Here is a 26,721-nt window from a genome sequence, read left to right on the forward strand (position 1 = left end):
TGCTTTATCATCTTGCCTAAACATTCTTCGCAATTTTCAAACGACTCTAAGTCGAATGAGTCAAGAATGCCTTCATGAAGATGTTTCTTGATGTGTTTGATGTTAATGTGGCCAAGACGACAATGCCACAAGTAGGTTTGATTCGACTCAATGGTCTTAGCTCTTTTGGCGGTATTATTAACATTATAAACTTGTTTGTCTAGTCACATATAAAATGTGTAATCTCATAGAACATATAAGCAAGACATTCAATAACAACCATTGTTATAGTCTTGTGATAAAATATCCCGGCGTCCAACGACATAGATTAAAATATGTTCAAAAGCATGATAAACAAGAATTAGTTCATTACAAGCCAAAGACAGATAATGTGCCTATAAGCACGACGGAAAGACCATTTTCATTGTCCGCTCGTAGTTGCGCATCCACTTGTGAAGCCCTATCACTTGGTCCTTGAAAATGGGATCATAAAGTGAGTTAAACATGGTATCCAATACCTATGAATAGCTTTATACACAAGTGTTAATGAAGATACTCGAGGTAGATGAAACATTCCTCTCTTCCTCATCTCTTTGGAAGATCTTGCATTCCCTCTTGTAGTGGCCATGCCCATCACAATAGAAGCATCACATCTTCGCTTTGTTCTTGAACTCCTTCTTCTTTGCTTTCAAGGGCCTTTTGGTTGCTCCATAGGAGGTGGCTGAGCGTAGTAGTTGCACCACATCTCTTAAAGAGTGTGTCTCCTTTCCCGCAGCTATATGCATCCTAAGTGTATCATAGCCCGAATGGAGTGAAGCAAGCAAGATATGACCCGCCATCTCATCCTTCAAGAGCCTAGTCATTCCAAGCACATGAGGTCGGAGGGGCATATCGGGTCTCAATTTGGTATTGTAGACTCCTAAGCCGGTACCTCTCCTTAGCAAGGCAACCCTCTTCTGGTGGCTTTATCTTCATGTTTGAGAGTGACCTAGTCATATCAAACACGAGTCCATCATAGTTGCCATTGAGACTCTTGGTGACTCTCACATTGACAATGTCCTCAAGTGCTTTGAGGAACATGTCCGAAAAATAGGAAGAGAACTTTTCCTTCCATTCTTCTGGGATGGAATTAGCTATTAGTCGTGAGATTTTCTTGTAATCGGAAGACCATTCATTATGAGCTTCATCACTCATGATTCCCTTAGAGAAGAAGCTTGGAATGGGAGTGTCAAGAATGAACTCCATGGAACAATTCCGAAGAGTTTTCCGGAGTTCCTCTTCCCATTCCTTGAAGTTGACCAAGTTTAAGCTAAAAGCCGACTTGTTGGGGAGTTCCGGGCACATTAAGTTGTTGTTGTTGTTAGATGCAGACATGATTCTACAATTGAAAAAATTTGAAATGAAAAACCATTCATACAACCAATAAGTTTGAAATTCAAAGCATACATGAAAATTAACTTTTCAATCTTATTGAGCGTTTTATCCACGCATTAAAATTTTGTCCCTTTTAGGCGAGAATAAAACGATTCCAAGATCCCGAAAATCAAAAAGTGATTAAGCATGCTTTAGTTGGTCTTAACACGTAATATTTTAAGGTAAGCAATCCAATTGCTAATAGCTCTAAGCTACTCTTGGTTCGATAAAACGTCGCATCTAATGCTTTCTTGACGTTTTATCTCCATTGCCACGATATCTAAGGACTCCTTACTGATATCGTTGAGCTTAACCAAGATCAACTTGTATACCTAGTATACCTTACGCTCCTAGGGAGATAGTGATGTCTTACTTTAGCATAGCCCATCACTATGCGCATTAGTTTGGCAAGTGTTGTTCTTGGAATGGCAAATTTGGTTGAATTTTATAGGGACCTAGGGTTTCTATGTCGGTTGATTTAAGTGAACTTAATTAATCATCGCAACATTCGAAATCCAACTTAAAATACATCACGGGTCGCAGTCCGTATTTACTATCCTAATCAGGCCCCACTAGTTGCCATTTTCACAAAACCTGTGATAGAACATACACTCCATTCATCCATTCACTATATGTGAATGGCCCATGCATTTTACAACGTAAAACAAGTAACAATGCACAACACGCCCAAACTAGTAACTAACTTAGGTGGTTAATCCAATTAACGCGCCTAATTAAAACTAGTCAAAGTTGATAACCAATTATGTGATTAAAGCGCAATAAAATTAGCTCAAGTAATTAACGAAGCTCCCACTAAATTCCGCATCCAACTTAATTAATCCAATTAATTAAGTCAGTTAACCTAAATTTTGCCAAATTATTTTGCAAGCGTCGGAAAAACCGAGGCCTAGCCTCGATAAAATAGTTAACTGGCAAAATTGCAAAACACATAGCCCAACGATGCCCAAGTGCCTAGCACCAAGCCCTGAGGCTTGGTGTGCTAGGTACCAAGGCACGGTTTCCATGCGTGGCTGCTGCCCTCGCACACCCCCTTGCTGCGCCAAGCACGTGGGAGTGGCTGACAGCATCGCTTGCGCGTTATGCTAGCCACATCAGCGTGCTTGCGTGCAAGCAAGACTAGGCCTCAAAGGCCCTAAGCTGTGCGGGGTTGTGCTAGCCATTGTTGTACACTGCAGCACCCCACGCATTGCACCGAGCTTGCACCAAGCGTGCACGTAGCTCACATACACCACACAACAACGCACCATCGTAGCACCAGCAGCACCGCACACCTCGGCAGCCACATGTGGGCTGCGCAAGCAGGCTGACTGGCCGAGGGAGTGCTTGCACCAAGCGTGCACGTAGCTCGCATACACCACACAACAGCGCACCATCGTAGCACTAGCAGCACCACACACCTCGACAGATACATGTGGGCTGCGCAAGCAGCCCGACTGGCCGAGGGAGTGCTTGGGCATTATGTGCCTCGATATGTGTGCTCTTACCTCGGGATTTAACCCCGATTTTTTGTGTGATATTAAAATTAATTCTAAATTAATTTAGAATTAATATTGAGCAAAAATTAAAATAAATCAAGTCCAACTTATAAAAAATTCAATTTTAGTGCACGAACAAAAATTAATTCAAGAACCATTCTTTAAATTATTTGTGGTTCATCTTAATGCTACAAAATTCAAGGGCTATACTCACAATTAATTTAATCAAACATAAATTAATAATGAGATTTGACAAAATTAAAGGGGTTGGAAAAATGAACACACTCATCCAGTGAAAAAATTTCCAACACTCACTTGTGTAAACTTGAAAAAATTACATCTTCAATATGAAGATTAATTAAATTTCAATCACAAGTTTTGAACTTTTAAGACTTTAATCAACTCAAACATGATTAAATCCAAAAATTAGTTCAACATGGAATTTAGAAAGTAAAGTTCCAACCAAATAAACAATTAAAGATTGGACATTTTTAGGGGCTTCAAAATTACAAATTCACCATAAACATTCACACTTGAAGCAATTGATTTGCAAAATGTGAAATTTCAAGTTTATGTGAAAAATGAATTCACCAAATCAATCACCAAATATAACTTCATAAGCTTGCTTAATAAGGTTTATTATTGCAGTAGATTAATGATGTAACCATACACATAAACTAACATTAACATGCCATAATTAATCAAGGTTTAAAGATTTAAAATTTTTCGTCAAAAACGAAAAACCCCTCGAAAAACATGTTTATGGGTGGATTTTGGCTTCTGGACAGCCCTAAAAAAGGGTCAAAACTAATTTAGAACATTAATTTCACCCAAAATTTACTATTTTTGGGTCGAAATCTGGGTTCTTGAGCCAAAATTAGTATAAATACGAGATTAAAACTAATTGAAACGAGCTTCTAATCTAATTAGAAAGCAAAACCAGAAATTTAAATTCATTTAAATCATCTTAATTTATTATTAGTTACAATTAATGTAACTAAACATGCATATTAATTAATTATTAAGCTCCGATATCGCTTTTGGGTTTCGTAGTGTCCGACACTACGCGGAATGGAACTCTCCCAAAACCCGTACACAAATTAATGTAACTAAACATGCATATTAATTAATTAACAATCACATAATTAATTAAAAAGGAGAGAGAAAGAAGAAGAGACGATCTTACCCTTGACGCGTGCTTCGCTCTCTCTAGGAGCTCTTACTTGAAAGCGTATAGCTCCGCAAATGTGCAAGCCTCCGACGCTCTCACCCTCGAGACCCTACTCGAACGGCCCCTACCCCGAAGCTTAGCCAGGGCTAGACCAAGAAAACTTAGAGTTTAGAATTAAGGTATTCTCTTCTTGGAGATGCCTTAATATTCACAACTCAAGTGTCCCTTCCCAATCCTAATGATTAGTATTTATAGGGAAGGGAGCCCTGAATTCCAATCTCCCATCAATGTGGGAGAGTTGGTAAAATGCACTTTATTCAATTTATTTTTAATTCAAAAATCAAATTGTAATGCAAGTGAATCAATAAACGCCAAGTGTCAAGAGGTGAGCAATGGGGTTAGGTGAGGACCACAAGGGGGGACCAACCTCCCCTAGCTCCCCAAGAAACCTACCAAAAAACCGGGCTCCCACGCATGTACTGGCACTCGCATGAGCTGGCTGGCAGCCTGCCTTGGCTGCCTCGCTGGCGCCTAGCACCATGGCTGGGCCTGCCAGCCATCCCGCATATGCATACGCACAGCCAGCAGGCCAGGCACGCTATGCGGGCTGCTGCAGCTATTGCGTTGCTTATACTGGGCAGTGCCTAGCTGCTGCTTATGCTGCTCCAGCACGCAAGTACGCACAGCCTACAGCACTCGCATGCATAGCACGCTGTTGTTGCTGATGCGATGCTCGTGCTAGGCGCTGCGTTGCTGTTGCTATGCTTGCGGCTGAGTGCGAGGCCCAGCACACTAGCACGCTAACACGCATGGTGCGCCAGCTGCTAGCATGCGTGCGACCAGGTGCACTAGCCCCGCAAGCATGGTCGGCCAGCAAGCCTAGCACGCACATGCATGCTTGGCTTGCGGCACAGCCATGCGATGTAGTTGGTGCCCTATGCTAGCCTAGCCTTTGCATGGCTAGGCCAATGCGAAGCTACGACTTAACTTGAACTTGTCGTTTGCTTGATTTCTCGTCTCGTCAAATTCCTTACGACGCTCGGTTTTGACGCTCTAAGCTCGATATCCGACATATTTGTTCGTAATACTCAAATTCGTCGTTTCGGATCGGTTACTCGATTGGGGTGTGACCCGAAGGGTTTAGTTAAGATTAAGCTGTAATATTAATTATACATTAATATTACTGATCGAAAGCGGCCTCCAGCTAGGCATTCTGATCACTTGACCTCACTGAATAATTAACTTTCTAATAATTCCGAACCCTTTATCGGAATAATACACTTGTTCGAAGGACACCATTCTTTTCATCAAGGATCTGCCTATGGGTTTCGAACCTCTCAGTTCGGGCCTGCTCTTGGAACATGTTCTGAAGTTCAGAAATGATCTCAAAAGTCGTCTCCTTCTCGAAGAAAGTCTTTTGGAGTTCTTGAGACATCGTGGCCAACATGATGCACTTGACATCCCGATTGGCAGTTTGCCATCGGTTTAGGGCAGCGTGATTGGAGCGTCGGGCATTTCCTCATCAAGGACGTATTCCTTTTGCTCTTGCATGAGAACTATATGCAAGTTCCTTTAATTTGCTAATCAAGAAAATTTGGCCCACTCAAATTCTCCTTGTCGAGAGTTGAGCGTAACGAAAATTGGTTTTTTAAGTTATTCGTAGACATGTTTCTACAATTGAAAGAATTTGAAATGAAAAACCATTCATAAAACCAATAAGTTTGAAATTTAAAGCATACATGCAAATTTTCAATCTTATTGAGCGTTTTATACACACATTAATTTTGTCCCTTTTAGGCGAGGATAAAACGATTCCAAGATCCCAAAAATCAAAAAGTGATTAAGCATGCTTTGACTTGTCTTAACACTTAATATTTTTAGGTAAACAATCTAATTGCTAATAGTTCTAAGCTATTCTTGGTTCGATAAAACGTCGCATCTAATGCTTTCGTGACGTTTATTTCCATTGCCACGACATCTAAGGACTCCTTACTGATATCGTTGAGTTTAACCAAAATCAAGTTGTATACCTAGTATACCTTACGTTCCTAGGGGGATAGTGATGCCTTGTTTTGGCATAGCCCATCACTATTCACATTAGTTCGGTAAGTGTTATCTTAGAATGACAAATTTGACTCAATTTTATAAGGACCTAGGGTTTCTATGTTGGTTGATTTAAGTGAACTTAATTAATCATTGCAACATTCGAAATCCTAAACATGCATCTAACATATCAATCATTTATAAGCATAATTATACATAGAAAACATAAGTAAAAGATGCATTTGGCAACTAGCATGACCCCTTGAGTCTTCAAGTCTTCAAGGGTCTTCATCACATCATCTTGGCCTCGTCTTCTAAGAATCGCCATCTTCGAGATATCGCCATTAATAATGCAACTACTAGTAATTATGACTAGGACTAATCTAAATATTAAGATACAAAAATACGCAACGGTGCGTAGACCGTATTTAGATTTACAAAAATACATTATGGATCGCAGTCCGTATTTATTATCTTAATCGGGCCCCACTAGTTGCCATTTTCGTAAAACCTGTGATAGAATATTTATTCTATTTATCCATTCACTATATGTAAATGGCCAATGCATATTATAATGTAAAACAAGCAACAATGCAGAATACGCGCAAACTAGTAACTAACTTAGGTGGTTAATCTAATTAACGCGCCTAATTAAAACTAGTCAAAGTTGTTAACCGATTATGTGATTAAATGCAATAAAATTAGCTCAAGTAATTAATGAAGCTCCCACTAAATTCCGCATCCAACTTAATTAATCCAATTAATTAAGCCGGTTAACCCAAATTTTGCCAAAATTATTTTGCAAGTGCCAGGAAAAACCAAGGCCTAGCCTCGTTTTAATAATTAAATAAAAAATTAAAACGGCAAAATCGCAATATTGCATAGCCCTACGATGTCCAAGTGCCTAGTACCAAGGCTTGGTGTGCCTTGCGTGGCTGCTGCTTGCACAACCGCTTGGTGCGCTAAGCACATGGGAGTGGGTTACGATGTCGCTTACACGTTACACCGACCACATCAGCGCACTTGCACGCACACAAGTCACGACCTCAAAGGCCTTAGCTGCATGACCTTGTGTTGGTCGTAGCCATACATCGCAGCCCACGCGCCGCACCACGCTACACTAAGAAGCACACCATGCCGCACCAAGCAACGCACCATGCTCGCATACACGCACCACGAGCCGCGCATCGATGCACCAGCAGCCCCGCACACCTCGGCAGCCACATGTGGGTTGCACAAGTAGCCCAGCTGGTCGAGGAAGTGCTCGGGGCTTGTGTGCTCGATTTTCGTGCTTGTGCCTTCGGGATTTTATCCCGATTTGTGTATGTGATATTAAAATTAATTCTAAATTATTTTTAAAACCAACATTTGAGCAGAATGAAAATAAAACAAGTCCAATTTAAATAAATTCAATTTTTTAGTGGACAAACCAAAATAAATTCAAGAAACATTCTTTAAATTATTTTTGGCTCAACTTGATGCTACAAAAATTGAGGGCTATTCTCACAATTAATTTAACCAAACATAAATTAATAATGAGATTTGACAAAATTAAAGGGAGTTGGAAAAATAAACGCAATCATCCAATGAAAATTTTCCAACACTAACTTGTGTAAACTTAAAAAATTACATCCTTCCAATATGAAGAGTAATCAAATTTCAATCACAAGTTTGAACTTTTAAGACTTTAATCAACTCAAAAATGATTAAATAAAAAATTAGTTCAACATGGAATCTAGATAATAAAGTTCCAACCAAATAAACAATTAAAGATTGGATCTTTAACACTTTAGGGGCTTCAAAATTACAAATTCACCATAAAAATTAACACTTGAAGCAATTAATTTGCAAAAATGTGAAAAGCAAGTTTATGTGAAAAATGAACTCACCAAATTAAGCACCAAATATGACTTCATAAACATGATTTATAAGGGTTATTATTAAAGTAGATTAATGATGTAACCATACACATAATTTAACATAACATTAACATGCGATAATTAATCAAGGTTTAAAGATTTAAATATTTTTTCGTCAAAAAGGAAAAACCCCTCGAAAAACATGTTTCTTGGTGGATTTTGGCTTTTGGACAATCATCGAAGAAGGTCAAAACTAATTTAGAACATCACTTCCACTCAAAATTTTCTACTTTTGGGTCGAAATATGGGTTCTTTAGCCAAAATTAGCTTTAAAACGAGATTAAAACTAATTAAAATGAGCTTCTAATCTAACTAGAAAGCAAAATCAGAAATTTAAATCCATTTAAATCACCTTAATTAATTATTAGTTACAATAATTAAATGAGCGCGGCTTCGATATCGTTGTTGGGTTTCATAGAGTCCGACACTACGCGGAATGAAAACCTCCCAAAATCCGCACACAAATTAAAGTAACTAAATATGCATATTAATTAACAATCACATAATTAATTAACAAAGAGAGAGAAAGAAGAAAAGATGATCATACCCTTGATGCGTGCTTCGCTCTTTCTTAGAGCTCGTACTTGAAAGCGTAGAGCTTCGCAAATGCACAAGCCTCCAATGGCTCTCACCCTCGATACCGACCCGAACGACCTCTACCCCGAAGTTAGTCGGGGCTAGACTAAAAGTATTTAGAGTATTAGAACGAAAGTGTTCTCGCTTATGGAGATCCTTCCAAGTTCACAACTCAAGTGTCCTTTCCCAATGCCAAATGATTGGTATTTATAGGGAAAGGAGCACTTAAATTCCAATCTCCCATCAATGCGGGAAAGTTGGTAAAAAGGCATTTATTTAATTTAATTCAATTCTAAAATCAAATTAAAATGAAAATGAATCAACAAACAACAAGTGTCAAGTGGAGAGCAAGGGGTTAGGTGAGGACCACAAGGGGGGACCACCCTCCCCTTGCTCCCCAAGCAAACCACACAAACCGGCTCCCACACACGCCCTTCCCCCCCACCTGGCTCCCAGCCTTGGGCACCAAGGCGCGCCATGCTGGTGCTAGCTAGGCCTGCTAGTGAGGCGCTGTGCTTGCGCGCAGCCCAGCTCGCAAGCCACGCATGCATGCGGGCTGCTGCTGGGTACTGTGATGCGCTAGCACAGCCTAGCAAGTTGTGCTTGCTTGCGGGCTGCTGTGTGCGAGGCACTAGCATGCTAGCACGCCTAGTGCGCCAGCGATGCTGGCCATGCCGCACCAGCCACCTAGCCAGCGCTGCTAGCTTGCGATGCTAACATGCATGCACTGCTATTGCTAGCGAGTTCGCACACTCGCTGCGACCATTTGCGAGGCCCAGCGAGCACTTGCGTGCTGCTAGCCTTGCGATGGTGCGAATGGTGCTGCTAGCTCGCTTAGCATATGCGGCCAGCCATGATGGCCTTGCAATGCGCGCAAGGTATGCTCAGCTAGCATGCTTGGCCCATGCTAGGCATGCTGAGCTTGCGGCTGAGCTTTGCCTTGCGGCAGTGGCCTTGGCTAGCTATATTGCCCTTGGATTGCTCGGGGCATTCCGAGGCTAGGGGTACATTTATAACTTGTTATTTGCTTGATTTCTCGTCTCGTCAATTCCTAAATTCAATTCGACTTACGATGCTCGGTTCTTACGCTCTAAGCTCGAAATCTAACGTCTATGTTTGTAATACTCTAATGACTCATTTAATCCTTCGGATTAATTCGTTGTTTTGATTCGGTTACTCGATTGGGTGTGACCCGTAGGGTTCAGTCAAGATTAAGTTGTAATATTAATTATGCATTACTATTACTGATCGGAAGCGGCCTCCAGCTAGGCATTCCGATTACTTGACCTCACTGAATAATTAGCTTTCTAATAATTCCGAACCCTCTATTGGAATAATACACTTGTTCGAAGGACATCATTCCTTTCACTATGTATATGAGAATCTTGACAATTATCTTTGCATCTGGGCTGAGTTAACTATTTTTGCTGAATCAAATCGATTTCTTTACTTGTAGCAGCATAAAATGTATGATGATCTTGCAGGCCTTGCTATCAACTTTCTTTGCTAGAATTTGCAGCAATTAGGCCTGAACTCTACCCATTCTCCCCCAAAACGTGCTATAACACATTTGTTTCGAGAGAGAATGGAACCAGAAGAAGACGGCCAACATTGCTATAAACACAATCAGGTCCTTGATGACTTGATCTGATCCTTGAGCCCTTGATATAAGACCACACCATACTTCACGGTTGCTCGAAATACTATGAATTTTTACAGTCACATTCTGAATTTGCTAGAGAGTAAACCCTAAGGGTAGTGCTATTGTTGCTAGTGGCCAACCTCTTCTTGAGTGACCTACCTTGTTGCGAATTAGAGCTCTTATAATGCTACATAGAGCCTTTTAGCAAGCTGTGAGTGTGTATCTTTATTTTCGGGGGTTGTTAAATATCACCCTCGAATCTTCGACTAACGCCCGCAAATAAAATTTATTTTACAAATTTACCCTTATATAAAATAAAAGAATTTACCCCCCAAACACAATTTACCTCCCAAAACCTTCACTCCCTCTTCTCCCTCTTAAAAACAATCCTCTCTCTACACCAACACCACCACCACATCCTTTTACCACCCACCACTACCACCACCTCCTCTTTTAACCACCCACCACCAACTCCACTTTTAACCACCTACCACCATGTCCTTTTACCATCCACCACTACCACCACCACGTCCCGCCCACCACCACTACCACCACCACATCCCACCCACCACCACGTCTCAATCTACAAAGTAAGCTGCGAAAATGACGAGGAAGGACAAGGGGAAGGCCGTCGTCGAAAGAGTCGCCGGAGACAAGGTCAGTTTTTTTTTTTATTATTATTTTTTTTCTGGAATTGGCGGAAACGCCCAATTTTTTCGCCAGATCTGGGCTGGAACGCCTAGAATTTTCGGTCACCCATACGGTTATTCGAAAAATCTAGGCGTTTTAGCCTAGATCTAACGAAAAAATTGGGCGTTTCTGCCTTTTTTTTTAAAAAAAAAAAAAAATTTCGTATGAAGTTCATCTTCGATTTCATCTAGGCTGATTTCGTATGAAGAACTCCTAGTAACGGGGGTTTTTGCTATATTAATTTAGGCTACTCTAAATGTTTATTATTGTTGTTGTTGCTTTTTATTGTTGCTGTTTATTATTGTTGTTGTTGCTTTTTATTATTACTGTTGTTGTTGTTTATTATTGTTGTTGTTGTCGTTTATTATTGTTGTTCGTTGTTGCTTTTTATTATTGTTGTTGTTGTTGTTGTTTATTGTTGCTGTGTTTGTGTAAAACCTCTACAATTCTGATGTACTAGGCTACAACTACTGTATTTTTTACTGAAGCTCAGGAGTCAAAAATTTGGAAGAAGCCTTACACGTTTTTACTGTAGCTCAGGAGTCAGAAATTTGGAAAGTGTTTGCTGTTTCTTTGCTACTTGGAGATGTTGGAGTAGTGACACTGTGTCTTTATGGAACGATGTTGGAGATGTTGAGTATTGATTTTAGTTGTCCTTTGGTTGAATATAAATCTTCTAATACGGAGTAACATATGTGTCTAATGCTATAATCAAATATTACGAGTAAAAATAAAAGTTGTAGTACTCCTTTGGTTTTTTTAAGTGTCATATTTACCAAATATGATTGTCATTTTAAGTGTCATATTTTTGGCAGATAACTACATGTAAATATGGAGTATTATACTATGTATTCGTCATTCTCTCTTCTCTCGTTGTCCCATTCAAATCCACTACTATTTTATTATTACGAAGTATTATTTATATTTTTTTCTTACATCGTTTTCTTTTTAATAAAATATTAACGGCTCGATTTTATTATTCTGTAATTTTTTAATGCTCCAGTTACTTACTTCTTTACATTTATGCAATTCTACATACAAACATCTATATCTCATGATTTTCAAGTCACCAAAGCTTTTTAATTAATCACTCTAAATTTTACTACATAATTTACTGTACCAAAACTTTCAATTAAACACTCTACATTTACTCCTTATTTTATTGTTGTTATAAGCATCATTTAGACATTACGTCACATTACATATTTCATTAATTGGTAACTTCCAAATTTAGATATTCAAGGGATAGTTAGGAGACTATTTAATAATGTTTTTAATTAGGGGGACATTTAAAGTGTAAAAAGATAGAGTTATTATTGTTGTTGTTGTTGTTAATTATTATTGTTTAATACTCGTAATGATTTTATTAAAATGATACATAGAACACATTATAGGTTTTCTTTTGTTTGCATCACCTATTTTGTTTTTATTATAATATTATAATTTATTTTAAATTTAGAATGTAGTTGAGGGTTCTGGTCCACGACATGCTAGATCACGCGGTATTAATGCGTCAATTAGGAGAGATAGGGGGATTAGTATACGGGAAGGTAGTTCGGAGCGCGACAGGGTAGTGGATGATTATGGGACTCCGGGTTCGGGTTCGAGTTCGAGGTACGAGGATGATGGACCTGAGGATGATGTAGATGAGGGTGAGGCTGATGGTTGAGGAGCAGCCGCCTGTCGTGACGAGAGGTCCTGATGGGAGATTTACTAGTTCCCGACCACCTCGATCTGCAGCGACTTGGCTTGTTCAGGGGCCGATGGACGGTGGGCCCGAGGATGGGAGCGTTATTCCTAGTTTCGGGGCCCATGTTGCTCGGTATATTTGGGATGGGGAAGATCGACAGTTTTTGCGGTGTCATACTAGAGCTGGTGTGTGTAGAGACTTGACTGACTGGCTAGAGCGATTTACGACTGCCACTACTACGCGGATACGACAGACTGGGTTGTCGCACCTGCCTAGCATTATGCACGACCACCTTGATTTTCCGCTGATTTCTGCTTTTGTTAAGAGATGGCAGCCAGACACGAACACATTCCACCTACCTTTTGGTGAGATGACCATCATGTTGCACGATGTACACCACATACTTGGTATTCGGGTTGATGGGGATATGGTTATCGGTGATCTCCCTATTGACCAGTATAGGACATTGGTAGGTGGGTTGTTACAGTTGACTCTGGAGGAGCTACAGGTCAAGACTCAGAATGCCATCTACAAGAACGGTGGCGTCCATACTGACCAGATTATTGCTAGGTGTCGTAGTGAGGAGCAGCCGGAGGCGGTTCAGGCCATTGGTTACATGTGGGTCCTTTTGGGTAACACGCTCTTTACTGACAAGAGCGGTACCCGTACTCACCCTTCTTTTCACAGTGAGTTGTGTATCGAGGATAACCTGGAGAGGTTGACGAGATACTCCTGGGGTTTAGCCACACTAGCGTACTTGTATCGTCAGCTCGGGCATGCCACCCGAAATGGATGTGATTCTATCGCGGGTTGTCTAACTCTTCTACAGGCTTGGATATACGAGTACTTTCCATGTTTTCAGCCTCACTAGGGTGTGTTGACACGGGACGTCCCTCATGCTCATGCAGGGTTATAGGATGTTGGTATGACGTGGAAGCATCAACAGCGTCTCGTGTCCTTTCGTACTCGACTTAACCACCTGGCTAACTATGAGGTATAAATAGATACGTAATTACTATTTGTCTTGTATTGATTTTATTTACAATTGATTTATAGGTATAACTAATTTGCAGGTATGTTGGTTGCCATACGGTGCTTTTCCTGCACAACAGGTGCCTAGGACTATGTTTACTGGATGTATTCGCTATCGAGGCATCATAGAACCATATATGCCCGATCGAGTTGTTCGACAGTTGGGGTTTATATAGGAGATTCCCGGTGACATGATTAGGCCTGATGATGCTCAGAGACCACTTAGTGTGAAGTCTTATAGGGTCAGTTTTTCAGCTCAGATGACTACTCTCATGTGGGATAGATTTGTCCCCGGTGCTGCGTTCAGTATTCTGCTTGGTGGATATACTAGAGTTCCACGTGGCGGACATACTTGTGCCCCTAACTACCTACCATGGTTTGGGAGAGTTAGCCATCCTATCGTCACTCCTAATGTTGAAGATGATGTCAGTCTTCCTAAGAGGACCAACGTTGATCACATAAGTTTTTTGTTAGTTTTTTAAAAATGAATCATTTTTTTCCTATTATTTCTATTAATACACAATTATAATGGTTTGTGCAGCGGGTAGGGCGATTCATGGTTACAGTGCAGCGATCACTTAGTGAGTACCCTACGCTATCAAGGGATACTAAAGTAATGTTGTAGCAGGTGATTGATGATTGGAATAAAATAAATGGACTTAGAGATTAGTTGTAATATGTATTCTAGCTTTGACTTTGTTGTTTTATTAGACTATGTTTTGGATGTTGTTAATTGACATTTATGTTTTATCACATTTGTTGAGAATTATCAAGTTAACATTTATATATTATTATTTATTCTCTAATTACGTAGTACTTACTCAGTAAATTTTAAAAAGAATTGCTTAAATAAAATTAAAAAATAATCATGTTTATTAATAAAGTTATATAAAGTTTAATAAAAATCCATAACAGTACTCGACAATACTCAAGAGCTAACTAATGTCTGCCATAATTGAAGCCTTCTCTCGAACCTTGCCTCCCATTCGTGTACACTTGCATGTCGAGCGTTAAACCAAATTGGTGAAATTGGAGGAAGTGGGTGGTCTTGATCCATATGCAAACGAATGAAATGCGATCCACCAACAGTTCCAATCACGAACTCTACACTAGGCCGGCCTGTCTAAGCGTCCACGATTGTTCAACAATAAAAAATGGTAGATGGATAGTAGCATGATGGTCTATTTCCTACTCCATAACAAATCACTACCATATTCCATATTGTGGCAATAGCAAACAAATCCTGCTGTGCTACCATCCAATGCTCCTATCCATACGCATCACCATCCCATCTGATCCAGTCTATCTCCCTTTGCAGTCCTGAACTAACCTATTGATCCCATATGTCGTAGTAAATCATGTTGTACAACATGAGAACCAACCTCATTTGTAATATGATGTCGAACTAATCGCTATTCCTCCTGATCTCCGTAACAAAAATCTGCTACGCAATGAAATACGCAATTCCCATCTCCAACTACGTCCTTAACACCTACGACGTAAGGCCAAATGATGTTGGGAATCGCGTAGCTGTATCTACATTGTCGCATGTCGAACCTAGTACCTACAAAATAAAAAACATAATATGAAATATAATTAAGTTATTACACAAAATAAATTAAAATATACGATGTATGAAAACATTATTTAATTATATCGATAATCACCTGTATCAGATGGGGGTGGTCTACTTCTGGATCGATTATCTCGCCCATTACGTTGAACATGCTCAAAAAACGAATGATCTCGCCTGTTCCTTCTCTCGGGAGGTCGTCCCCTTACTCGAGGGTTGACTCGAGGCTCCTGAAGGTCATCGTAGTTAGGATCCATCTCACCCTCAATCACTCGAGACACGTGCCTAAGCATCACAGGGTCGCTGGCAATAACCTGATCAACAAGGGTGCGGAAATGAGCTCGATCCTCATCATTTTCATCAACTATATCAGGAATGTCGACACCCTCTCCAATGACAAGGGTCCTCCAATATGGATGAATGTCCTTCGTGTACAACCCCTTCCCTGCAGTAATCGAGTCATATATTTGGCACGCACAAGGTAACCCGTGGGTAGTACGTAGAGCACACCCACAACGTCGATGGACATCCGTACTCAACCCCCGCATCCTGTTCGTCTCACCGAGAAGAATAGACAGACAATAGTGGGATACCTTTCCGTTCAGCTGATGCAAAGGCTTCTGCTTGTACTTCTGACCATGAGTTGCTCTACATGCCTCCAACCCATTACGAATGGCTATGATCTGGTTCTCAATCGAGCAATGCACCTGAGCCCAAACTGTGTCTAAAGAACCTGTAGAACTGTCAATCCAACATTTCAATGTCGAATGCTGGCTCTCAACCCTGCAGTTGTTAACATTGCCGAAGTGCAGTAACTGGTTCGTCCAAAACATCACAAACTTCTCCTTGTGTATGAGCCAAGTGTCCACAACATAGTCAATCACTTTCGGCCATCGACCCCACTTGGTTTTCAGCTCTACAAGCTCTCTTTCATATGCCTCTTCAGATGTAGCATTAATCACATGCCTCCACCTCCCATTTTTGAACTTGACACCAATCTCCTTCTTTTTTTCAAACATGGAAGTAACCTTCGCCTCAACATCTTTGTTAATATGCCACACACACAACATGTGTCTTGTGTTGGGAAACACGCTCTTCAACGCTGCACAAAGGCTAAGCTCCCTATCTGTCAGTAGTACCGACGACTCTCTATGATGACCGATCAACAACCTCAAGCATTGAAGCACCCACCGATAACTTTCTTCGGACTCCTACCTCATGAATGCGTATGCAACAAGAAAGTTCTGATTTATCGGTGTAACCCCAACAATCTCAAAGAATGGCATGCCGTATCGGTTCGTCTTGTAAGTGAAATCCATACCTATCACGTACGGGTATGTGCGTAGCAAATTTGTCATGATCGGGTGTGCCATGAAAGCATGTTGCAACACATTGTTGGTATTAGTCATAACCCAAGTAAGGTATTTGCTCTGTCTGGCACCTGGTGAACCACCTCTCCTCCCTCGAATCGCTCCATTCTGATATTACTTCTGCAGTTGTAGACATGCCTGATGTTTGGATGGTCTCCGGGAAACTTTTCTACAAGAGTTCTCATGATATGCCGAGGTGGCGCCTGTGCCTGAGTCATGTCACGTACTACCTGCTTGGCAGCAAGACTAAGACCGCTGATTTGTCGATGTCCCTCGGGATACACAACCAAAGAATGATTGTGAGTGTCGTTCAAGCAACTGAGCTTCCAACCACTTACTACTCTGACATACTCAAACTTGAGTTTGAAGGGACAACTGTTTGCCTTGCTTTTCGTGTCTTTGCGTATCGTGTTCATCATGTCTCTTATCATGCTCTTTTATCCACGATCACAACTCACATATCGATACGGCCGACCACTCCGATCGGTCTTGTAAGAAGCCTTCACTAACATAAATCCGAGCGGGCGACAAACATTTTGTGCCTACAGAATAACATCCTCAAAACTCGGAAACACAGTGTCTGTCAAAAAATGTCCGCTATAGTCCACACCATCACCATCCTCGGACTCAGAATCATATATAATATTAATAACAATAAAAACAAATATTAATAAAAGTTGAGAAACAACAAAAACACAACTAATAATAATAATCTAACAACGTACAACTAATAATAATAATAATAATAATAATAATAATAATAATAATAATTCTAACAATACACAAATAATTATAATAACAACTAAAAGGTGTGATCCCTCACTTATAAACGATTGAGAATTTTATAACTATAGAAATTAATTAAGTAGAGTAATTCAAAACGACCCTCCTAAACAAATTCGTAGTATATAACTATAATTTTTTGAACAACATACTTATGAACAATACAAACAATAACATCTTAAGATTGATAGAACAATACGACCCTCCTAAACAAATTCGATGCCTTATGAACAATTCATCCAAATATAAACAACATACTTTACAAATGATCTTGGTAATCTTTCAAAGTAAAACAATCGGAATTGATAGAAAATATCAGTTGTCAACGTGTTTTTTTAAGAATTAAATTTCAAAATTGATAGAAAATTCGAAATTTTCAGGCAAACGCCCAGAAATTTCGAAAACAGAAAATTAGATAATCGGAATTTCGAAAAAAAAAGTAAATAATCGTACCGATTCCGTACGGTCCGACGAGCCTCCGGCGACCAACGTAGGTGGTGTTTTCGGCCTTTCGTTGTCTTCCATGGGATCCAACGAATTAGGTTTTGCAAAATTTAAATTATTTGTTTGATTTTGAAAATTACAGTGGTTGGTGGTTTAACGCGATCGTTGGTGGCCGGTGTGAGCACTAGAGAGAATGGTAAAAAAATTTATGTAGGATAAAAGTGTTAAGTTTATGTAAAAATTAATATTTTATAATATTTTTATAACAAGGCTACGTACGTCATTTTAGGTTATTTTACGGGCGTTAGTTAGAGATTCAAGGGCGACGTTTAGCGGTCCATTTATTTTCTGACCATTAGCTACACGGGGTAGGATAGTATACTCCTACTCCCCCCTTTTTTCCTGCCTTCCTTGCCACGGCTATTGGATGCCTCTCTTTAGCATTTAGGGTCTTGCTATGCCATTGCGTCTGTCATAACCGTCTGCTACAATTTCTCTTAATTAAATTCAGAACAAGCTGAGAAAAGATTTAATTTAATTTTTCTTGGCGGAAGAAATGTCGTAGGCGATTCATCGTTTGTTTCATTGTCTAGAATAGTCTGTCTTTTTTATCGTTTATCTCACCTTGCTGCTGCTGTTGTATGCCTTCGCTAACACCTACTCTAAAGAAAATTGCAATTTGGGTATCAACAAACTTGACTAATCGCGGTGTCGCCTGAGAGATTAGTAGTTATCCTGCCCATTCTCCCCCAAATAAAATGCTCTGGGATATTTAGGGAGAATGTAAGTAGAAGCAGATGATCATTCCTCAATCAGAGCTGAGTATATAGTGTACTCTTACCCCCACCTTTTTTTTTTGTAATCTGAGTTGATGAAGCACTTCGCAAGGTTTATGTTCTTTCTCGCAGCTCAACAGGTTGCCCATTATTCTTGGTTGTCATACTTCAGTGTTTGCTGGTGTCACATACAGCCTTTTACTTGGAAATGAGCTGATGCCGAATCAAAACAAAAGTCTCTCTCTGCAATTTACTGCTTCAAAACTGCTGTTGTGCTCTAAAATACTCTACTTAGTGAGCAGCTGCGCTGTGGCTTTTTTCTTCCCATCATCCTGGCTATCTAGAGGGCCAAATATCGCTTCAAACTTTCGCCAAACATTACTATATTCTCCCTGCGGAATTGCTATTATCAATTGCTTCAACTTGCGCTTGCAGCTGCTTTGTCATCATTAATTTAATATAATGTCGCAATTTTGCTTTTATGGCAGCAATCTCGTATCGTAATATAGCTGCAACTGGTCTGTTATTGCCTCCGTATCTACCATGTACACCTCGATAAATTATCATTTGCTTTATTATCATGGCTAATGTCCTTTGCTTTAATAAGATATAGCAAGCACCACCATTGGAACATATGGCGAGCACCACAATCAGACAAGCAACTGAACTAAAGAGCTTTATCTGCCAATCTTCAGAGTCTGCAAACCTGATTAACCACTCTTTGCTACTGCTGCTGCTCGTGTGTGCTACTCTTCTTTGACAGCATCATCAATAGCCTTCAACATTGTGGAACAAGAACAATTATCTATAGCACAGGCCTTGTAAACTGCCAGCCTAGCAGATGGTAAGCCACCTCTTGCCGTGCCTTCTGCTAGTCCAAAATAACAAGCGTTCATAACTTGTACTCCTGCTGCAGTTGCTGATGTGCGAATCCTGTAGCTGGCATGGTCCATTCTCTCTCAAAATTGCTTTAAAATGCTTATTTGAGAGAGAATGCGACTGAAAAAAGACGTTGAGATGGATTTCGAGATTTAGCTAAGTTGAAACTCTCTATTCATGAGCTGGAGTTTGCTCAATTTATGCTTGCTTGCGCTTACAAGATGATCAGGTAGCCTGTGGTACTGGTTTGCAGTGGAGTTTCCCAATAGGACATCTTCGGAGCATTTGTGAGCTTCAACTTTTTGGCCGTTTGTTGAACACAATATAACAGTATACTCCTACTTCCCCCTTTGACACTTTAGTCTGATTTTCATGCATAATCAACGAGGCTTTCTCTTATCAAAGTTCATGAGGTAAACAAACAATCTGAGCTTTTCCCCTCTGAACTGGGCAACTTAATCAACCAAACAACTGCACAAAGGACCTATGACTGCAGATTTCTATATTCTAGAGTTTCATCTATCACTCCATGTCGCTGCTGTCTGTATGCTTTTTTACGTTTCTTTTATTTGCCACCTTTGCTAGAATTTGCAGCAATTCAATGTGAGCTTACTAATATTCATATAAGTAGTAATGTTGTTCATTCTTCTTCAAAAATGGTCTGGGATGTTCATTCTAAGTAAGAATGTAACTGGAAGAGGGTGACCAATATCGCTGAAGCAGATTTATAGGTTGTCAAATATATCCTCCAGCTATTTGTGAAGGTTCCAGCAACATATATCAAATGATTCAAATGCCCCATATGATTTTTCTTTTGTATTCTTTACTTCATCCCTTGGACAAGATCAACAAGTAGAGTGTGGTACTGATCCACGACTGTCCTAGTATTCTGATTCTTCTCACCTTTTTCACCAGACATTTAACGTGCAAGTTGAGACAAAAACAAAGCCACTTTGATACTATTTCTCGCAGAAGTATGAGTTATGGGTATATCATTGCATCATTACCAATCCTCTCACACTAAAACATACCGACTACATTGAAGGTACGTTCAAGCTTTTGTACGGGTGGTTTACGGACTCTCTTTGTGCTACAGCACAAGCATCACATTCAAGTTCACATAATTTATTAAGCTCGCAATTAGGTTCTAGGATCAACTTCTAACACCCAGCTTTAAGAATTTTCTCTTGGGCATTTTATCAAACATTAACCGTGCATATCCCTTTCTTCAAGCTTTTTGTACTTCTTGCTTATCATTTACTCGAGTTTACAAGTTATAATATGCCCACAAAATATTTGTCTATACTCCAAAAGGTCACAACAAACCAAATGCAATAGGGAAAGGCAAAATCATCATGCCTGAAGTTATTTCATGCAATCTCGCCATATGTAAATCTCAATCATACAATTCCACATATATTCCATGATTCTTATAAATCAAATGTAGCAGGCATGGGCAAATTTGTTTATCAACAATTCATTCCGCATATATTCCACAATTCTCATAAAATAAGTAATCGAAATTGTAATTATATATTAAGATGAGGAATGTTGCCTGTTTTTACGGAGCAGAAGTCAATTGTAGGATGTGAAGTAACTTGACGAACGACGAAAATAGAGCAGTTCTTCATGCTTGTAGAAGTTGATGAACTTCAGAGCTAGTAGGAGGCTTGAGAGCTCCTTCACCCTTCCTCTTCTTGTATTTTTTTTTTTTTTTTTTTTTTAATTTATGAAAAATAATTTTATTAATTATTCCATCACATTTGAGTAAATATTGGGTTGAAATATGTGATTTGTTTTGCCTAATCACTATATTGGTTGTAATCTTTAGCTTTGGAAGTTGGTTGATCTACTCTTTTTGGTTGTGGGTTGGTATTTTTTAAACTAGATCTAGATCAAAACTGGAATGAACTTTTGATCTATTTTCCGGCCACCACCTTGGTTGGCAGCGGGTTAAGCTTCTCCTTAGTTCTCTCACTTACTAGCCCTTAATTCTCAACCGACTAGAGCTTCAAGGTCATTTTGGTTCGACCCCTCCTTCTAGCGCCAATTGTTTCGGGTGTGGTTCCGGTGAGGGTCGCCGATCCACTGACGGCATGGCTAGGTCTTGGGCTGCCTTGCTAAGGTCTCGAGCTAGTAACTGGAACCTCCGGCCAACACCGGCTGACAAACTGCAAGAGAGAGAACGTAAACTGCCCTCGGGGGTGGCTTCGAGGGACCCCCCTCCGGTGGCTTAAGTAAGTGTTTGTCTTTTGAGGGAATAATAAGCTTAATATAATTTTTAGAGAGAGAGAGAGAGATTATTCAACCACCTTTTTCTTATGGTGAGTCTAGGGGCATTTATAATGTATCATAACCCTAGCCTAGGCGGTCAACCTATGGTCGACTTATCGTGCTTCTGCCCAGAGCCTCTGACCTGAGTTAGAGCCCAGAGATCTGGGCTGGGATGAGAGCGCACCCCTTGGGCAACGCTAAGGGCATAGGGCAGCTCAGCAGGATCTACCCTATATAGATTATATGTTTCTGCCAGAGCAAGCAGGGAGAAGTAATGATTGTTGCAATAAGGCAAACCCAGTATGAGCTAAGTAAAGCAGAAAAAAAACGTATTCGCCTCATTAAAGCCTCGCTACAATAAAGCGAAGGTAGACCCTGTTCATAGAAACAGTGGCATAACAATTTAACAGCACTAAAATAAAGTGGCGGCACAAAAACCCCAAGCCCTGCCCAAGTGGCAAGGGACGGGCAAGAAAACGCAAACAAGAAGGCCACAATCTTGCGTTGAAAGTGTCTTTAGTCCTGGAAGGATATTCTAAAGTAACAGTTTACCTAAATAAACCAAGGTTGAGAACGCTAGTAAGTAAAGGTAGCTAGCATAGCAGTCAAGGGGGGCAGCAGTGTCAGCCAGGAAGAGGGAGAACTCCAAATAGCAAAAAAGAGGAGTGCCCTCTCCTTCTGATAACTAAACCCAACGCACATCAAGCAGAAATATACAATAAAGAATGCGCAACCAAAAGAAAAGAAAGAAGCCAAAAGTTAAAGCAAGTACAACAAAGCAAATTACAAAGTCTGTGCTAGACAACCCCTGGCACTGAGTAAAAACCAAAGTACGAATTCCAAAGGCACAAAAGTATTGTCTTAACAAACCAAGAAAAGATAAATAGTTTTGGAAAATAGCCAAGGCAAGTACAAGCCTCAAAAACCTACATAACCACAAGCGGCCAGACACCCCAATGGGAGAAAGCAGAAAACATTAGCTTACTATAGAGCGGGGAGAGGGGTACTCAGATGAGCCACTGGAAGAAGAGGGAGTTGGCCGCCAAAACCTTTATTAGTTGGCAGGAAGGGCCTCCACGCCAATGGCAGCAGTAAGGTCAGGGGACTCAGCAGGGACCTTGTTGAGAACAGCATGATTTGGGATACCACAGGCAGCTACGCGAGATACACATAGGCATCTTGGTTCCCAGCCTGATCAACCTTGCTCCAAAACTGCTCAAACTTCACTTGCTGCTCCTCACTTGTGCCAAACACATGGTTAGCACTTCTGCGTGCAGCCTCCCAACCTTCATCATGCTTATTGGTAAGAAAATTCGCAAAAGTTTGAGAGGAGACAAACTCCACCAAGGAATCCCTGCGAGCGGCATTAAGCTCTGCAGTACGATCTTCCTCCAAGCGAGCTACGGTCGCTTCCAAATTTTGCACTTGGGCTTGAACCCTTTTCAGCTCATCTTCGCGCTCAGCCAGCTTCTGAGCAGCAGGAAGGAACTCAGCTAATTGGAGTTGAGCAGCACGTAGCGCGTCATCCTTCTCTCCCAATCCGCGTTCCAGCTCCGCCTTCTCATTCTGAACTCGCTCTAGACGAGCGACCTTTTCATTTAAACTCAAACTCTGAGATTGGTACCCTTTCTCAACTATGAGTAGGGCATTAGCCAGATCACCAACAGAGCGAGTGAGCTAGGCAGCCACCAAAGAAGGAAATAAAAGCAATAAGAGTTAAGGAATAACGAAAAGAAAACAAATAAGTAAAAACTTCGTAAAATAAAGAAAGGCAAGGAGCAAGTAAAACAATACCTTTTGCAGATCATGGTAGGCAACAACAGCAGGCACGTTGACATACTCATTCCCAAGATCAGCAAGGAGTCGGATGCCTTGGTCAGCCTATACCCTAGAGTACGTCCCTGAAGAGGACCGTCAAGGAAAATATACTCGTCAGCCCTAACATTCAAGGAAGAGCAGAAAGGCTCATCAGCAACCTAAGAGGGACACGGAGCAGGCCTAAGAGCCGCGTTAATATGCACTTCAGAAAACTCTAAAGGGCTAGCTGCCCTGAAAACCCCACATGCGAATGTAGAAGAAACAGAGAAGGGATGAGTTTAAGTCTCCCTAAAATATTAATTCACGCAGCGATTAAGTTCACTGGAAGCAGGAGCGGCCCCACCTTGAGAGTTCAGCGTGGTGACAGGCTCAGAAAGACCAAAAGCTGAAGCAAACAGCTCGTCCATAGTGGGAACTCTAGCCCTTTTGGGAGAGGGCTCACGTGGAGGAGTGATAGGCTCCAAATCAATATTAGGGGTAGGGCCCTCTCTGCCAGAAGTGCTAGGCGTGTGCCCGTTGTGACGACGGGTGCGCAGACGATCATGGAAAGACCTTATCTAAGAAGTAGGGCAGTGAGTTACAACAGCGCCAGAGAATACAGAGGTAGAAGCAGGAAGCTCAACAGTCAAACCTGCAGTAGTAGAAGTTTCGAGTAGAACATGCTCGCAGAAGTAGAGGAAGGGAGAGGTCGACTATTTGAAATAGGAAGTGAAGCTTCATTAGTGGAGGGCAGAACATGCCCAATTGAAATAGAACCCTGGGGTTCAAGCCCAGAGGATGCATCAACTTGCATAGTCTGAGCTGTCCATCGACCGGAGTCCGCAGCCGAAGCACTCGGTGCCATCAACGACCCAGACTTTTAGGGGGACTCACTATTCCCCCTAACATGTTCACTACCAGCAGTAGAAATTTCCGACTCGGTCTCTGCCGGAACAGTGGGAGTACAGCTGGCAGAGGCTCCAGCAGTAGTAGAGCCATGTCTAAACTCAGCAGGGAGTGGGCACGACTCACCCAGGCGGGCAGCAATATAAACCTCTAACACCTCAAGGGGGAAGGAGTGTTATCATGGAGTCCGGACAAGGGGCTTCCAAGTATCATCCACACCCAGCAATGCCTTATCCAATTTGTCATAGCCTAAAGAGAAAGAAAAAAAGGCCAGCCATAGAATCACAGGGAGAAAAGCAAAAGGGAGGAGAAATAATTGTGAGGCAAAAGGAATCTTACCGGACTCATGGGTCGAGCATAAACGTATGGTAGAGAGCTGAGCATTCCCTATAACATATAACCCATTGGGAAGCCATGTTTTGGGAGAATAGGACTCACCCTCAAAATGATCAAAGCCTTGAGCTTCTTTGGTAGCATCGGCTGCTTGCAGAGTGATGCCACCCATATTGGATCTAACACAGCAAAAAGAGCGAGGGCACCCAAAGTCAGCCGGAATACGCAGCCAAAAGAATTTCCCCTACTAATCCCTAAAGCGGCCCAGTTTGGGGTAAGATATGACTCTTTTGGGTTTTGGTGCAAGATAGGATTAGCCAGAGTCAGCGCCTGAAGCACTCCTTTTAAAGCTAAACAACTGATAAAATAGATAGAGAGACTCTAGAAAGCGTTTGAAATGCACCGTCCAAAGCAAATGTAGCAGGGTATGCAGAGACGTAGGCAGAATCAAGGAAAGAGGAATGTTGAAGGCACGCAACAGCTTGTCTAAAGTTGGATCCAAAGGAAATATTAGTCCCACATCCAGCTAGGAAGCAAAAACGGCAATGTGACACGTTGGACGGCTGGTGAGGCTAGACCCATCTTTGAGCAACACCAACTCATAACCTTGTCCCATCCCGTAGAAGGTGTTGCCGCACTCTGCCAACTTCAAGCGGGCAGCCAGCATCCGCTGCTCAGAATTTAAGGACCAAAGACGGGGACCATCAGCTTTGTCGTCCAAATAAAAAGTAGAATTACCTGGAGGGACCACCTCATCTACGTAATAGGGCTGACAAGCGTTCAAGGCAGCGTCTCCAGGAGATTAGGGTTGAGAAGCAGCCATTGAGATATCAGCAGGAGTGGAGCTACGCTCTACATAATGGTCAAAACGGTGCACATCAGATATATCATCTAACCAAGCAAATTCACGCACAAGAGGTGTACATCAGGAAATGGGCTCCTAGGGGCATCAGCAGGAGGGTTAGCCTTGACCTCAACTGCCAGTCGTGCATGGCAAGCAGCATGCAGCCGCAGACGCAACAAGTGAGGCAGCGCAACCCCCTTGGTCATTAGGACCCTCTCACAATAAGGGTCGAAAGTATCGCTGCGCACCCTACCACGAAGGTAAGGATGCAATGCACTAGGATCAGAGCGTCCGCCGCTGGGCTCCGCAACGCGAGTAGAAGTGCCAGTGACTGGCACATTCCCCAACGAAACATTGCGGGGAGGAGGAAGCACAATTTGAAGAGGGGATTAAGAAGGAGTAGAAGAAAAAGAGACAAATGGCCTAGAAGGCTCACCTGGGCGAGTCGAATCGAAAGAAGAAGCAGACTCAAACTCACCTTCGCCGTTATAAGAGCGGACGAAATCATTTTGACTATCAGAAACGTCCGACATGGCAAAAAAGATCGAGGCTTGGAAAAAAGAAAAAAGAACACAAATTTCCAATAAGGGAGCGAAACAAGAAGAAAAGAAAAAGGGAAAAGGGGCGACAGAAGAACCAATCAAAGAATGAACAGTTCAAGTACAACGGCGACAAGAAATTACTACAACAACAAGGCAAGAATTGATCTTTGAACAAAAAAGAAGTATACAAGGGCAAATTAGCAACACAATAAAAGGAAAAAAGGGCAATCTTTGGGAAAAAAATATATACTTAATTCAACAAGGGAAGTACAAAAATGGCGGAAGATGGTTAAAAGATGATACCTTTTGATGAACGAGCAACAAATATGGGGTAACCAAAGCGTAATTCACGGCGAACTTGCGGCGGGTGGCACCCAAACAAATTGCAGAACTACGAGCGAAGGAGATGGAGAAAAAGAGGAGTTGGAAGTTGGAGCAAGAAGAAAGTAATTGTGAAATGACAAGTGAGTAAAGGAAAAGAGAGAGAGGAAGAGAAATTTCGAAAGTAAAATGGGATTAGTAGAAATGCGAAAGACGAAAAGAAAAGAA

The 26,721-nt window shown here is 41.2% G+C and overlaps 2 protein-coding genes across 2 annotated transcripts; one reads left to right on the forward strand and one right to left on the reverse strand.

Annotated features, from left to right (window-relative positions):
* Window positions 1-12,692: 12,692 nt before the first annotated feature.
* LOC110727403 (protein MAIN-LIKE 1-like) lies at window positions 12,693-13,490 on the forward strand. Its single transcript, XM_021906965.1, has one exon. It carries the CDS (start codon window positions 12,693-12,695, stop codon window positions 13,488-13,490), a length of 798 nt encoding a protein of 265 aa, XP_021762657.1.
* A 1,428-nt stretch (window positions 13,491-14,918) lies between these two features.
* On the reverse strand, window positions 14,919-16,294 carry LOC110727404. The gene is made up of 3 exons (XM_021906966.1): window positions 15,319-16,294; window positions 15,112-15,215; window positions 14,919-14,981 (listed from the first exon to the last, which is right to left on the reverse strand). The coding sequence occupies exons 1-3, from the start codon at window positions 16,292-16,294 to the stop codon at window positions 14,919-14,921; spliced, it is 1,143 nt and encodes a 380-aa protein (XP_021762658.1).
* Between the last annotated feature and the right edge of the window lie 10,427 nt (window positions 16,295-26,721).

Source organism: Chenopodium quinoa, unplaced genomic scaffold (assembly GCF_001683475.1).
Source record: "Chenopodium quinoa cultivar QQ74 unplaced genomic scaffold, ASM168347v1, whole genome shotgun sequence".
Taxonomy (NCBI): Eukaryota; Viridiplantae; Streptophyta; class Magnoliopsida; order Caryophyllales; family Amaranthaceae; genus Chenopodium; species Chenopodium quinoa.

Bases quoted from the DNA above. Each gene is read 5' to 3' on its own strand.
- LOC110727403 (XM_021906965.1), top strand. From the start codon at position 12,693: ATGGACGGTGGGCCCGAGGATGGGAGCGTTATTCCTAGTTTCGGGGCC.
- LOC110727404 (XM_021906966.1), bottom strand. From the start codon at position 16,294: ATGTTGTGTGTGTGGCATATTAACAAAGATGTTGAGGCGAAGGTTACT. The intron at 15,216-15,318 runs GTGATTATCGAT...TTTATTTTGTAG, and splicing joins ACCACCCCCATCTGATACAG to GTACTAGGTTCGACATGCGA. The intron at 14,982-15,111 runs GTATTTCATTGC...TGGGATCAATAG, and splicing joins TAGTTGGAGATGGGAATTGC to GTTAGTTCAGGACTGCAAAG.